This window comes from Mastacembelus armatus, chromosome 6 (assembly GCF_900324485.2).
Source record: "Mastacembelus armatus chromosome 6, fMasArm1.2, whole genome shotgun sequence".
Taxonomy (NCBI): domain Eukaryota; kingdom Metazoa; phylum Chordata; class Actinopteri; order Synbranchiformes; family Mastacembelidae; genus Mastacembelus; species Mastacembelus armatus.
In genome coordinates this window covers 16,298,742-16,314,257 of record NC_046638.1, presented here as the reverse complement: position 1 = coordinate 16,314,257, position 15,516 = coordinate 16,298,742, and the positions used below count along the sequence as shown (strand labels likewise).

Genomic DNA, 15,516 nt, shown 5'->3' with positions numbered 1-15,516 from the left:
TTGATTCATGCTTTCATTCAAGCTGGTATAGCTAACCGAGTTTGCAAAAAAGCACCTCACTGTGAGGAACAAGATTCTCTGGTCTGTTGAAACCAGGACTGGACTGTTTGGCCTCAATTCTAAATGTTATGGAAACCAGGCACTTCATCAGCAGTGAAGTATGGTGGTGACAGCATCAAACTGTGGAGGCGTTTGTGAGCAGCAGGGACTGGTCAGGGTTGAGGGACAGATGAATGGGGCAAAGTACAGAGATCTCCTCAATGAAAACCTGTTCCCCAGCACTCATGACCTCAGACTGGGCCAAAGGCTTGCCTTTCAACATAACAACAACCCTAAGCACACAGCCAAGAACACATGAGTGGCTTAGGGACGACTCCTAGTGTCCTAGTGTGGCCCAGCCAGAGCCCTGATTTGAACCCTGTCCAACATCTCTGGAGACACCTGAAAATGCCTGTCTACCAATGGTCCCCATCCAACCTGACTGAGCTAGAGAGGATTTGCAAAGAAGAATGTCAGAAAATCCCCCAGTCCAAGGATGCAAAGCTTGTTGTGTCATCCCCAAAAAGACTCAAGGCTGTGATGTCTACCAAAGATGCTTTAACTAAGTACTGAGTAAAGGGTCTGAATACTTATGTATCACCAAGGGGGTCTTCTCAGTGTCTCCCTGTCCTGCTTGTTTTCCAAGTATTCCTGCCCTAACCACTGCTGATTACTTGGATAAGGTGTGTTCAGCTAATCAGAAACGGCAAGGGCAGGGATAGTTGGAAAACAAGCAAGACAGTGGACCTCGAGGTCCAGAATTGGAGACCCCTGCTTTACAGGGAGCCTGCAGCCAGGGTCTCAGCAGGTGGTGACGGTAGAATGTGTAGCTGAACAACTGGGCAAATGGGACCAGAGTTTGCTCATTGAAATCAGTGATCGTGACCCTTCAGTCCACCCAGAGGGCATACCATACAGACTGCTGGCTGAAGTCTGTAAGCCAGGTAGGTGCTATATGGCCATATTCTGTGTTATTAGAATGACTAAAAGACAAGTGCCATCAAGTGCCATTTCTTTTGAATAATATGATTCTCGTGTTGCCTTTTTCTGTTTCCCAGGCATAGCATTAGACATGGCCTCCATCTTTGAAGAGCACCATCTGTGCCACAACAGCAGACAGCTGTCCTCTGAGCAGTTCTGCAATGCTGAAGGCATTTACGTCCTGGATGAGAACAAATTTATTTTCAACAAAGTCATAGTTGGGCAAACTGCTAAGGCTCGCTTAAAGTTCACCAACAATAAGAAGGTGCCCTGTGTGCTCTTCCTGGCTATCAAAAATATTGGCTCTAAGGTAAGCCAGGTACTGTACAGTAAAGCTCTGTGAGCAGGCATATGACTAATTGTGTACAGGAGAACCAAGGATTAGTGCAGTAGGTTCAGAATATCCTGCATTTCCTTACAGATGTCCCGTAATGTGGAGATTTTTGATTTGTCTCCTACAACACTGAGCATTCACAGCCAGTCACACTCGTTTGCTGTGGTCAGCTTCACACCACAGACAATGCAGCTATACAGTGCAGTTCTTGAGGTCACAATGGAGGGAACCAGCAGGTATATGATTGCACGACTCTGTACTTTGGTGTTCTCGTTGCTGTTTGTTTTTCCTTTTATCCAGCATTTCTTCTCCCTGCTGGATTCAGAACAACACCCACTTTTAAGACCAAGGTTCTTGAGTTTGACCTAATGGGAGAGGGCAATCTGCCCAGTGTGTCTGTGGTGCGTCCAGCTCTGAGGAACACCAGAGAAAACCCGGTGTTGCGGTTCAGACGAGTACTGGTAGGGAGGAGACGTACCCTGCCCCTGATGCTGCTGAATGATGGAAATGTTCCAGCTCAAGTGAGGCACATTTCTCATTTTCATTAAAAAAATAATAATAAAAATAAAATTATTATTGATCTGGGTTATCCGCAAAATTATTTTTTTACCATCTGTAGTATAGTGCCCAGTCAGTAGACCTTGATATACTGTATATATTACTGTCTTACTTCATTTACAAGAAAACCAAAATCACCTTTAAGTACAATACAGTTTTTTACCGAGTTTTGTTAGTAAAAGTGCTTTGTGTATTTGTTGTGTAGGTACAGATTGATATGCTGGATAAACATGGCGTGTTCACCCTCAAACCAGCTCCTGGTTACACCTGTAGCTCCATTTACTGCACAAAGCTTGAGGGCTCCACCGACTCAGGTACAACCATAAACCGTAAAACTTTGTATACAGCAAAATGCATTAAATAAAAAGAATTAAAAAAAAAAACTTGAATCCACTTGTACAGTAGATTCTTGGTGACTTTTATTTTTGTTGTAGTTCTGATTTATTCCAAAACCACATGTTGGAGAAATGACAGTATAAATTGGCACATTATCTGCAGCCACTGACTATTTCATCTTGTTATATGCTTACGGTTTAATAGTCATTGTGTACATTGTGATGGTTCATAATAAAAAATAATACTTTTCTACTCAGTGATAATACAGCCAACTTTGCTGGACAGCTGTGTTCACAAAGCCTGAATGAATCAAAGAATTTTGCAATTTCATTGCAGAATAAAATTCTGTGGCTAACTGTTCTCTCCTCTTGCAGTCCTCAGTAGCTTTATGTTCAATCACTCCTGATTGTTTCACCTGTCCCTGCTCTGCTCTTTCTCTCCCTCTCCTTGTGTCTGTATATATACCTGCTCTGTTCTTTTGTTCATTGCCGATTTGTCTGATGTGCCGATTGTGTGCTGATGTCAGATGTCCTGTAGTCCTGACTCCCTTCTCTCACACTCGGCTCGTGTTCCAGTCAACCTGCTCCTGGCTCTGGCATCTCCTACTCCCTGTGTCTCCTGTTCCTGTTCCTGCACACCTCAGGCTAAGTTTTCCTCTGTCCGTTTTCTGTTTTAATAAAGTCCTTAGTTCACAACCTTGGGTCCAGTCCAGTTTTTAGCCACTAACACAACAGTCTGTTCTTTTTCCTAATCCCCCAGCATTAATGACTGGTAGTTCAGTTGTTTTGTCGATACCATGAAAAGCTCATCTTCATCTTAAACAGCTGTGTCACGAAACAGGTGGACATACTAGGGCAAGGCATAGAGGTCAAGGTGAGAAAAATAAAGTGTACTTTATATCCATTATATAGATATAAATATAAATAGCTTGAGTATATACTACTGGATTTCAGGAATGCTGCTTTTGTTGTAGATGAAATACCTCTCTCCTAGAGATGCTGAACTGGATAAAGAAGGAGATGCAAGAGCTGATTTGCAAACACTATTTAGGCTCAACTCTATTTAAAGATTCAAAGTGTAATATTTAGAGTGACCTATTAGCAGAAATGGGATATAGTATTCATAAATATGTTGTCATTTGTGTCTAATCAATGGAAAATACCAATCGTTGCATTTTCTTAATCTTAGAATGAGCCTTTTAAATCTACATTAGGGAGCAGGTCTGTTTTCATGGAGGCAGCCATGTTTCTACAGTAGCCCAGAATGGACAAACCAAGCAGTGGCTCAAGTGGGGGCGTTGCATTCTGCACTCTCACCACTAGATGCCAGTAAATCATTTAAATTTTACATGTCACATCGTTAACATTTCTAATTTTAAAGAGAAGGACAGTTAAAAAGAAAGACAAGCCAACAATCACCTTAGTGACTGCAGTTTTTTAAACACAAAACCACCCTCTCATTTATAGTGTCCCATAAGAGTTCCCCCCTTAGCTTTAACCTATGTATTTGACTATATATATGTTTTTTTAAAGCAGATGCATTAATCTCATTGTCTTTTATTCGTGCCATGTTGTCCCAGCTGGAATTAGAGGATCCCAAGCAGAGTAAGGTGAAACTGGGAACTTTGATGTTGGGTCAGAAGGTGAAAAGGCAGGTGGTTGTGGTCAATCGCAGCGCTTTAGACCTTTCCTTTACCCTGCTGCTCAGCACTAACACACCTGTGGACCTAAAGGTGGGGAAACACACAGACATTAATAATCAGTGGTTAACATACAGGCAACACTGAGCTCCTCTCCTTTCCTCTCCTCTGCTGTACTCAATCTACTTTTTCAGGATCTGACATTCAGTCCAGCAGGTCAGCAGAACCTGAAAGCCAGGGGCGGTTGTTGTACTATTGAAATTCAGTTCTCACCTCGTCAGCACATACCTCCCTTCACGGCTGAATTGCAGGCAGAGTTTGCAGGCCTGCTACACCCCCTGCTGACCATCGAAGGCTGTTGCCAGGTACACTGGATTAAATTACCTGCTATTTTATAAAAGCTGGTGTAAATGATCATGTTAACAACTGCTTCCATTTTAACCTGTCAGGGTGTGGAGGTCATGCTGGACCAGGACCACCTGGCTTTTGGAGCTGTAGTTCAGCGCTGCCAGGCCAGGAAGAAGATTGTCATGATGAACACTGGAGATATTGGTGCCAGGTGAGGTTAGATACTAGAATATCATATCATCATTTTTTGTTATTTGTCTCAGAGATAAAAGCCCCACACAAACCTTTGTGAAACAAATTCACATTGCAGCAAAGATACACACACACACACACACACACACACACATCTACACAGAGATGCACAACATTGTTTTCTTGCAATATTGTTTTTATCTACCTGTCTACTCTGTAACCAGGTTCCACTGGAAAACCAAACATTTTCCTCCAGAGCTGTCCATCTCCCCAGCTACAGGCTACATCTGTCCAGGCATGGAGGTTCCTTTTGAACTGACCTTTGCCCCTGTGGAACTGAGTAATGACACAAAATATGAGAACCTAGCTTGCTTGGTCGAGGGCTCCTCTTCACCCATAACCCTCACTGTGACCGGCTCCTGCATTGTAGCTTCTACCAGCAAAGAGGTTTGACTGCTGCACTTTTATTTTTGCTTAGATACACCATGTTTTGTATGAAGTAAAACAAATCTACTTTATATCTACATAGACTTGCAGGGCAATTCAATTCAATTCAATTTTATTTGTATAGCGCCAAATCACAATACAAATCATCTCAAGGCACTTTACAAAAACTAAAACTAAAAACCCAACAATTCCCTTATGAGCAAGCATTTGGCGACAGTGGAGAGGAAAAAACTCCCTTTAACGGAAGAAAAAACCTCCAGCAGAATCGGGCTCAGTTTGGGCGGCCATCTGCCTCGACCGGTTGGGGTGAGTGGATAGAGCAGAGAGAAAAGAACAGCAACAATAAACAACAAATAGACACTGCAGGTTGGTGGGACCAGTAACTGCACATCAGCGATATACAGCTCCAGGACCAGGGACACCTGCAGAAGGTACAGAGAGAATAGAGAGAGGGAGAGAGCACAAACTAGGGGAGAGAGAGAACACAAGGTTAGTAATATTCAATGGTGGAATATACATGAGGTGGGAGGAGAGAAGAGAGGGGAGGGGAAGGGAAAGGGGGGGGTTAGGGTAGGGGAGTTCAGTGCACCAATGGTCCTCGGGCAGTCTAGGCCTATAGCAGCATAACTAAGGGATGGTTCAGGGTTGCCTGAAGCCAGCCCTAACTATACGCTTTGTCAAAGAGGAAGGTTTTAAGTCTAGCCTTAAAAGTATAGAGAGTGTCTGCCTCCTGAACCCAGGCTGGGAGCTGGTTCCATAGGAGAGGAGCTTGATAACTAAAGGCTCTGCCTCCCATTCTGCTTTTGGAAACTCTGGGAACCACAAGTAGACCTGCACTCTGAGAGCGAAGTGGTCTATTGGGATAATATGGTACTATGAGGTCTTTAAGGTATGAAGGAGCTTGATTATGAAGGGATTTGTATGTGAGAAGAAGGATTTTAAATTCTATTCTATATTTTACAGGGAGCCAATGAAGAGAAGCCAATATAGGAGAAATATGATCTCTCCTGCTAGTTCCTGTCAGGACTCTGGCTGCGGCATTCTGGATTAATTGGAGGCTTTTTATGGAGATATTGGGACATCCAGATAGTAATGAGTTACAGTAATCTAGCCTTGAGGTAACAAATGCATGGACTAGTTTTTCTGCATCATTTTGAGACAGGATGTTCCTAATTTTGGAAATGTTGCGCAGGTGAAAGAATGCAGTTCTAGAGATTTGTTTTATGTGTGAGTTAAAGGACATGTCCTGGTCAAAAATAACTCCAAGATTTTTTACAGTAGTGCTGGAGGCCAGGGCTATGCCATCTAGAGTAGCTATTATTTGAGAAAAGTTATTTCTGAGATTTTTTGGCCCAAATATAATGACTTCTGTTTTCTCCGAGTTTAAAAGTAAAAAGTTACTGGTCATCCAGGCCTTTATGTCAGTTAGACAGGCTTGAAGTCTGGTTAACTGGTTTGTGTTAACAGGTTTAATAGATAGATATAACTGAGTGTCATCTGCATAGCAGTGGTAATTAATAGAGTGCTTCCTAATGACATATCCTAAAGGAAGCATGTACAGGGTGAACAGAATCGGTCCTAGCACGGAGCCTTGTGGAACTCCATAACTAACTTTTGTTCGTGTGGAAGGTTCATCATGGACATGAACAAACTGGAATCTGTCCGATAAATAGGATTGGAACCACTTTAACGCTGTTCCTCTGATACCAATCACATGCTCCAGTCTCTGTAATAAGATGTTGTGGTCAATGGTGTCGAATGCTGCACTAAGGTCTAGGAGGACAAGTATAGAAACGAGTCCATTATCTGAGGCTAAGAGAAGATCGTTGGTAACTTTCAACAGTGCTGTTTCTGTACTATGATGTGCTCTAAATCCTGATTGGAAATCTTCAAATAGTTCATTCCTGTGTAAGTGGTCTGATAGCTGCTTAGCAACAGCTTTTTCTAGGATTTTAGAAATAAATGGCAGGTTGGATATTGGTCTATAATTAGCCAAGACTCCTGGATCAAGACTAGGCTTTTTGAGTAAAGGTTTGATTACTGCAGTCTTAAAGGCCTGTGGTACGTAGCCTGATACTAGAGATAAATTTACCAAGTCCAATAAAGATGAGTTGATTAATGGCAGGGTGCCTTTAAGCAGTCTAGTCGGGATGGGGTCTAAGAGACACGTTGATGATTTCGATGAAGCAACCACTGATGTAAATTCAGAGAGATCTATGGGAGAGAAGCAGTCTAAACATAACTGAGGTCCTACAGATGATTCAAGAGCTACTGTAGTAGAAGATTCATTTATTGCAGGTATAGGAAGCATCTGCTGAATTTTATCTCTAATAGTTGTGATTTTATTTGTAAAGAAACTCATAAATTCATCACTGCTGAGAGCTAAGGGAACACTGGGCTCAACAGAGCTGTGACTTTTTGTCAGCCTGGCTACAGTGCTGAAAAGAAACCTGGGATTGTTCTTATTTTCCTCTATTAGAGATGAATAGTATGCAGTTCTGGCTTTACGGAGAGATTTTTTATATGTTAGTAGACTGTTTTTCCAGGCTAGAAAAATTTCCTCTAAGTTTGTGGAACACCACTTCCTTTCCAGCCTTCATGATGCCTGCTTTAAGGTACGAATATGTAAATTATACCATGGGGCTAGTCTTCTCTGATTCACTAACTTCTTTTTCAGAGGGGCTACAGAATCAAGCATTTCACGCAGTGAGGTTACAGCGCTGTCAACAACATGATCAATTTGGTAGGGAGTGGGATTGAAGCAACTGCCCTCCAATATGTTTATACTTGGCATAGATGTAAATAAAGATGGAATAATTTTCTTAAATTTATTAACAGCGTTGTCGGATAAACATCTGCTGTAGTGGAATTTTCTTCCAAACGCTGCATGATCCATCATTTTAAATTCAAAAGTTATTAAAAAATGATCTGACAAAACAGGATTTGGGGGAAAAACTATTAGATGTTCAATTTTGATGCCATAGGTCAGAACAAGATCAAGGGTGTGATTAAAACAGTGGGTGGGTTTATTAACGTTTTGAATGAAACCAATTGAATCTAATATAGAATTAAATGCAATGCTGAGGCCGTTATTTTCAACATCTACATGAATGTTAAAATCTCCCACTATAATGACTTTATCTGATCTAAGCACTAAATCAGACAGGAAGTCAGGGAATTCAGTTAAAAACTCTGAGTAAGGAACAGGTGGACGGTACAAAATGACAAGTAGAACTGGTTTTTGTGTTTTCCAGTTTGGATGTGAGAGACTAAGAGTGAGGCTCTCAAATGAGTTATAACTGGTCTGAGGATGAAAGTTTAATAATAAGTTTGACTGGAAGATTGTAGCTACTCCTCCACCTCGACCTGTGCTTCGAGGAACATGATAATTTTTATGACTGAGGGGGGTTGATTCATTCAGACTGACATATTCATCCTGCTGTAACCAGGTTTCAGTTAGATAAAGTAGGTCAATTTGGTGATCAGTTATCAAATCATTTACTAACAGAGATTTAGATGAAAGGGACCTGATATTTAATAGTCCACATTTGACAGTTCTGTTTTTCTGTTCAATAAGAGGAGTGGTCTTAATTTTTATTAAGTTTTTATGAATAACTCCTCTTCTGATAACTTCTGATTTATTTGATTTATATGTTCGAGGGGCAGACACAGTCTCTATGTGGTTTGAGGGGGGCGGCGGCTCTAAGTAAACTGCAGAGAGGCGTTTTTAGACTGAGTCTCTGCATCCCGGTCCCCACCCTGGATTGTCAGGCTTTAGGTCGGCTAATAAACTCGGCCAAATTTCTAGAGATGAGAGCTGCACCATTCAAAGTGGGATGGATGCCGTCTCTCGCTACCAGACCGGGTTTTCCCCAGAAAGTGGCCCAATTGTCTATGAAGCCCACATCGTTTGCTGGACACCACCTAGACAGCCAGCGACGGAACGACGACATGCGGCTAAACATGTCATCGCTGGTCAGATTGGGGAGGGGTCCAGAGAAAACTACGGAGTCCGACATTAATTTAGCAAAGTTACACACCGACTCAACATTAATTTTAGTGACCTCCGATTGGCGTAATCGGGTGTCATTGCTGCCGACGTGAATAACAATTTTCCCATATTTCCGATTAGCCTTAGCCAGCAGCTTCAGATTTGACTCGATGTCGCCCGCTCTGGCCCCAGGAAACATTTGACACTGCAGCTACAAGCTGAGGTCACTTTCATACTTCCCTGCTGAGAGCAAACATCATTCCATTTTATCCTCATGGTTAGATTGTTGTACAGTTGGTAAAAAAAGAAAAAAATGGGATGTGTTTTAAGTTGGCATTGCAATTACACAACCAGTTCGAACAAAAACTTGGGTTTAATTTCCTAATTTGACTAATATATCCTTTAAACTAAACACTACCAAAGCCAAGGTGCTTTGTTGTTGTTGCTTTATATGTATATATATGCTATATATGTACATCAGGTTGATTGGTGACTCTAAATTGCCTATAGGAGTGAGTGTGAGTGTGTGAGGTTGTTTGTCTCTATGTGGCCCTGTGATGGACTGGGGACCTGTCCAGGGTGTACCCCTGCCTTTCACCCAAAGAGAGCTGGGATAGGCTCCAGCAGATCCCTGTGACCCTGGTTAGAAATAATTGTTTATAGATAATGGATGGATGGATGGATGGATGGATGGATGGATATTACACACCAACCTAATTAACTCAAATCTCAGCAAAGTAGTATTAGTATTTTGGACATTGATCCAGTCAGCATTAAAGCTAAAAGATGCCTTGTCAGCAGTGTAGTCTCTGGATGTAAGAATGGTTAAAAAGTGGAATCAGATAATGAAAGAGATTGATTCTGCTCCTTGTAGAAGACAGAGTCCTTCTAGTTTTAAACATCACTGAAATAAAAAAAAACTTTCTACTACTTTTAAATCATGTAGTGCTGTAGGTCTTTCTGATTGCCTTTAATTAATCTGCCTTACATAAGTTTACCCTTCTACTGTCTTACTCTTATCTCTAGGTGGTGAATTTCGTATGCCCTGTACGTGGCTCTCACACTCAGTCCTTGCCTGTGGTCAACCCATCAAACCAGTGTTGCAGCATCAGACCTGTCATTGAGGGCCAGCAGTGGAGCGGTGCGCCATCCATGACCCTGGAACCTCTACAACAAAAGACATATGAGATCACCTACCGACCACTGACCATGACCACTGACAGAAAGAAACACTTGGTAGAGCAGCACTAAGACTGAAATATAAACAATATTTATTTGTAGCCTGTTTTGTGCATATTCAGTCAAAAATTTCAAAAAACGTATCAAAACAGTGTTGGAAGTGTGACTTAATCTACCTTAACCTCTTTTTTTCTGTAGGGATCTGTCTTTTTCTCCTTCCCTGATGGGACAGGTGTGCTGTATTCCCTTCAGGGAACTGCCGATCCTCCCAAGGCAGCGGACACCATTGTGTGTGAACTGCCTGCCAAGACTCAACACACAGAGCTGCTCCCTGTGCACAACTGGCTCTCTAAGCAACAGCGGTAAAACAGACAAACATCTTCAGACATCTCAGAACAGTATTGGCCAGATAGTTAAACCATGAGCTCAGTAAAGCTGAGGAGAGCTGGGTGATAATTATCTGTAGGGTCACCACTACCAGTTACCGCTTTCACATGTCGTTCAGACGTCATCATTTGTTATTAAATTTTTCATTGTGCATGAAAAAGTAAATTATCTTACCACTTTAATTAGCACCTTTTTTCCTGTGCCACTGTGGTACTGCATGATTTCTGTCCCTGTATAACCACAGCGGTGCAGTTGAATGACAGATATGTTTGTGCTCAGGTTCCGTGTGCTGATAGAGCTCCTGAAGCCAGATGCTACAGTGTCCCTCAAGGGTCTAGAGTACATTGATGTCCCTGCTCAGGCCAAGAGAGATTACAGGATATCTGTCTTTATGTACAAGGAAGGGCAGTACAACACCAAGGTTTGATCACACACAGTGCATTCAGATCTGACTATGTTTGTGAGTGTTGTGTTCGCACCAGCCTTCTATTCTTTTCCTCAGGTGACATTTCAAAACAAGGTGACAGGTGAATACTTGTTCTACCTCATGACCTTCAAGGCCACATCACCAGGAGTCCTGTCCACCATTGAGCTGGTGACTACTGTCCGCCGGACGGTCTCTGCCACTGTAGCGGTGGAGAACCCTCTGACCACAGCTACCTGCCTCATCACCGAGTGTAAATGCACCGACATCAGCGCCCCACCTCAACACATTGTGCCAGGACAGTCCAAGGTGGATGCAGAGTACATCTATTCCCATACTGCTAAACCTTTCCCACATTGCTGTGCAAACCTCAATTGTCAATCTGTGTACGTGTGTGTGTGTGTGTGTGTGTGTGTGTGTGTGTCTGTGTGCTCTCTTTAGAGCACTCTGAGCATTGAGTACCAGCCTCTGCGTGCAGGCGAGTCTACAGCCCGGTTGACTCTGTCTAGTAATGATCTGGGCTTCTTCCACTATGATCTGCTTCTCAGAGCTCTGCCCTCACCACCTGAGAAAACTGTCCACTTCAACTCTTCACTGGGCAGCAGCCACTCTGTACTTGTTAGGTTCATCAACTACTCCCACTTCAAAACAGAATACTCATGCAAGGTAAGACAATTTCCAGTGAGACTCAGGAATTTGAGGTGCCCTTCATGTTCTTGTGATACTGTATGTATGTTTTGCCTGTTCTTTCCTTTTTGCTGTTTCTCAAGTAGTTCTGCTTTCACTGACACTGACCTGTCTGGGAATCTACGACAGTAAGATTCTGAGTAGGATCAGGATCAGGAAGTGAAAATAACACCAAGTGTGCTGGATTTAATTTTTAAAAAAGTATAAAAAAATACCATTAGTGTGATTAAATAATTGAAAATGTTATTTTATTTTATTGTAGAAATCATTTTCAATGTCTTATCTGTTGTTAATCCAAACATAACTACTATATGTAAATAGTATGAAAGGTTGTTACTTGTCAACCCTAAAGCATAATGTGCCTCTAGTTTTATATTTCTACAGACTGTGATGTTACAGCCTTTAAATATATAAAACCACAGATTGTCTTACACTGTTGCATAACAGCTTCTGATGAAGATAGTTGACAGTTGAAATCAGGTTGAAATAACCAACTTGTTTTTTATTTCTTCATGGCACTGCCACAAGTGGCCTGTGAGACAGAATCTAAACTTTCTGACTCTCGCTTTTGTCGCCCTTTTGCTGTTTTCAGTATTAAGAGCTGTGGAAACAGCATACACTGCAAATTGATTGCTAAGATGTGTTATGGGACTCATATGCTGACATTTGCTGTATTTAATGTGGTAGCTTTAACTTGGAGAGAAAATATAATGAGACTTAGAATCTGCCTTTGACACCAGTTATGAGGACTGAAGTTTTCATTCAAAAAGAGTTTTTCACGTTTGAAAATGACAAAATACCAGTGGGGTGATTTACATGCCGCTGCATGGTCCTTTAACTCTCTCCTCCAGATTGATTGCCTAGACTTCATTGTGGACAAGAGTGTTGCTGCTTCACCAGGCTTCCAAACAGGTTCAGAGGCCAGTGTGGAAGTTTGTTTCGAGCCTCATCAACTGGGGGAAGTAAGAGGCCAGCTCAGCCTATCTTCAGGAACTGGTGGCGAATATATCTTTCCCTTACATGGAGTCTGCCTCCCTCCGAAAGCCCAGGGCCCGTTTAGTATCAGGGCTGGACGCAACATCACTATTCCCTTTAAGAATGTGTTCCTGCAGACCACTGCCTTCTCTTTTCAGGTACACAACTGGTCGAAGGGTTAACAGGAATTTGGTTCATAAAGGTTTTCAGAAAAGGAGGCCCAGACAAATATCAGATAACATAACTGAGAACAACAGGGATGAACAACATTCCAGTGCAACCACTGTGCAGAAAGCCTCCACATTTCTTAAACTCCTAACAAAGAATTGTCTGCCATCTAGCATGAAGCAAGTAGTTTTAATGTGGCTTGGAGCATAATGTACTCTTGCTTTTATACTCATGTTTAGACTGGTGTTGTTGCTGGGTATTCTAGAAGCAGCTAAAGTTGGTTTTACATCTCTGGTTTCTACAAAATGCTTTTTGTTCAATTCATTTAATATTATCTGTAATTAGTTTAACCCAGGTCTTATTCACCCCTCTCCTAGGTGGACAACCCCTGTTTTACTGTCAAAGTGGTGGACACCATCCTGTCCAAAAAGACACACAACATCCTGGTGTCATTTGAGATGCCTGCAGGAGGTTCTCTGGGGCCATGGTTTGGCAAGTTGACCATCTCCAGCCAGCGCTCTGAGGGCCACTGCAAGCCCTGCTCATGGGTCTATTACCTGAAGGGCTATAGTCGTGATTGATCTCAGCAAGAGATATGAAAAATATACAGATGCTAAAATAAATGCACATAGGCAACTATCTGGACTTCTTTAATGTGCAATTATTATGCAAACAAAGTTTGGCAAATCATTTAGTCAATGTTTGAGCAATGTTAATGCCAAAAAGACAAGCCATAATTGCCTGTGTGTCTGTATGTGGTTTAAATCATTTGTTGTCACAGTGCATTTATGAAATAATAATAATAAATCCAGCAGGGAAAAGTGGTCCACACCTGTCATAGCACATTTATTTCCACATGGGGGCAATCACGTCAAGTGATTTCACAATGACTTCCAGTTCTTGTTCTCTAGTTATCTGGGAAGAAGCAAAATGTACCTGACTCTTTTTCCTTTTGCTGCTCCCAATAACATGAGTGTTAAAGTGTCAACTTTCCACCAGGATTTAATTTGTCCAAGCCTCCCTGTTTGCTGTTAGACATGTGGCACATTGCAGGCAAGAAGAGCTACTCAGCTGAAAGAGCAGAGCTGACGCTCAGTACCAAAGGTTAGACCTGTCACGTCACACACACACACACACACACACACACACAAAGCTTTAATGAGGATCTGTGATGGCAGTTTATAACACACCTCTTACCCCAAGAGATAATCCTGTGATCGTCCCAAAGGACAGCAGGGAGCCACATCTCACTTTTGGATAGTCCACGCAGAGGAGTGATGGGTGCTGTGTTGTAAACAGTCCTCACTGGTCTCTATCTGTATTACAACATGAACAGAAGCTGACTGACGCCTACACTAAATTAAATCAACTGCAAATCAACAGTGGCAAATCCTGTATGTTTATTTTGTCGAATTTCAAAGCAGAATTTGACCAAAATAAAAGTCAGTGTGGTTTAACAATATGAGACAATACATGTGAGTGCAACCAAGTCACTGCAAACTCTGAACTCTAAACATTAGAAATCTCACTGGCCATTAATAATGACCAGTTTTCTATAGACAGATACTCTGAGGGAAGCGCAGGATGGGTGGGTGTGTTTTGTGGTGGGTGCTGTGATGTAAGAGGGGAGGTGGGGAGTGGGGGCCTACCCCCCTCCCCCCATAGAGCGCAGCATGAGCGCTCGGCAGCAAAAGGATGTGTGAGCAGGCAGCGCGCTACTGTAGGGACGGAGTCCACAAACTGCTCAACAAAGAACAAGCCAAACTTCGAGCCCAAGAAAGCCGCGAACAGCCGAAACCCGTAGCCGGTCAGGACAGCGAGTCCGCGACGGCAGCGCAGTCCGGAAACAGCGGCGCTCAGCCCGGTGGAATCGACGGGCTCGTCCGCTGGATCGTCACCAAAATGAGCGACAACAAGAACATCTCCAGCCGGGAGTACGCCTCCAGCAAGGAGGAGGTGGCCGTGGCTCAGGAGCAGTTCTTCGCCCCAGAACCGCGTAGAGGCATCTCCGTTATTTTGGATGTGAGTATGGAGTGCCAACATGCAGTGGCCACACTGACAGGTTCAGGGGGTGGGTGCGCGGGATGAAGACATCCAGAGAGCAGTGCGTACAGATCGGTGCAGTGCGCACTTACGCGCAGAAAAGATATTACAATTTAGTGTGAAGCTTAGCTCAGCGACCCGCTACTTTTCTCGGTTAATACTTCAGTAAACCACATGTCCCAGAAACAAACTGCGTTTCCATTTTTCTCCCTGTCATTTCAGTTTAGAGTTCACATTGTATTGACCAATACTTTCTAAAACTTGGCTTCATTTGTTCACTTTTTTACTGAGTCGATTAAAGGTTGATTAAAAATTAAGGTCAGTGCGGTGCAGCATTACTTTTGATGATGGTATTGGTGTAAATCCAAAGAAAGTGCCATGCGCACCAGCGCACTTCCCCGCTGAGTAGTGATACCCACAGTAAAAGCACAATCAGTGAGTCGAATAGGACGCTTAAGGCAATTTTAACACAACACTTTAATTATTCATGAAAATGTCTTGCTACCGCACTTTATTGATCCCTCAGCCAACAGTCGTTCTTATCTCAACATATTATTTTATCTCAGGCAGAGGCAGCAGATGAACCTGTAAAAAGATCCAACCTTCTTGTATCGGATTGTTTTTTATCACCGCCCTACTAAATCTTTTCCCTGGAGATCCGCTAATGTTGCTTTTAAGCTTTGACAGGTAGAAAACGAAGGAGAAAACTGGTTCATTTTAAACAGACCCTGACCACGACCCAAATACACAGATAAAGAAGGGGTCCATCATGGAAAACTAATTATGAG

At 42.5% G+C, this 15,516-nt stretch overlaps 3 protein-coding genes across 5 annotated transcripts in view; all 3 read left to right on the top strand.

Annotated features, from left to right (window-relative positions):
- The first annotated feature begins 857 nt into the window (after positions 1 to 857).
- Positions 858 to 3,119, top strand: LOC113132457 (hydrocephalus-inducing protein homolog). 3 transcript variants are annotated; one of them, XM_026310528.1, is made up of 7 exons: positions 858 to 983; positions 1,098 to 1,330; positions 1,442 to 1,590; positions 1,680 to 1,875; positions 2,118 to 2,226; positions 2,824 to 2,906; positions 3,008 to 3,119. In XM_026310528.1, the coding sequence occupies exons 2-7, from the start codon at positions 1,112 to 1,114 to the stop codon at positions 3,011 to 3,013; spliced, it is 762 nt and encodes a 253-aa protein (XP_026166313.1). In that variant the 5' UTR covers positions 858 to 983; positions 1,098 to 1,111; the 3' UTR covers positions 3,014 to 3,119. The 3 variants fall into 3 exon arrangements, with proteins under 3 accessions (XP_026166313.1, XP_026166312.1, XP_026166314.1); XM_026310527.1 differs by lacking the exon at positions 3,008 to 3,119 and having other exon boundaries at positions 2,824 to 2,956; XM_026310529.1 differs by lacking the exon at positions 3,008 to 3,119 and having other exon boundaries at positions 2,775 to 2,884.
- Positions 3,120 to 3,800: 681 nt separating this feature from the next.
- On the top strand, positions 3,801 to 13,511 carry LOC113132454 (hydrocephalus-inducing protein-like). The gene is made up of 11 exons (XM_026310524.2): positions 3,801 to 3,980; positions 4,082 to 4,252; positions 4,337 to 4,446; positions 4,652 to 4,874; positions 9,892 to 10,101; positions 10,243 to 10,406; positions 10,711 to 10,852; positions 10,934 to 11,164; positions 11,297 to 11,521; positions 12,394 to 12,675; positions 13,063 to 13,511. Exons 1-11 carry the CDS (start codon positions 3,816 to 3,818, stop codon positions 13,264 to 13,266), a joined length of 2,127 nt encoding a protein of 708 aa, XP_026166309.1. The 5' UTR covers positions 3,801 to 3,815; the 3' UTR covers positions 13,267 to 13,511.
- Positions 13,512 to 14,380: 869 nt separating this feature from the next.
- The window catches only part of necab2 (N-terminal EF-hand calcium binding protein 2), a 92,072-nt gene continuing 90,936 nt past the window's right edge, over positions 14,381 to 15,516 (top strand). Inside the window, exon 1 of the mRNA XM_026311815.1 lies at positions 14,381 to 14,707. Coding sequence (XP_026167600.1) covers positions 14,381 to 14,707 — 327 coding nt within the window. The remainder of the gene's footprint in view (positions 14,708 to 15,516) is intronic.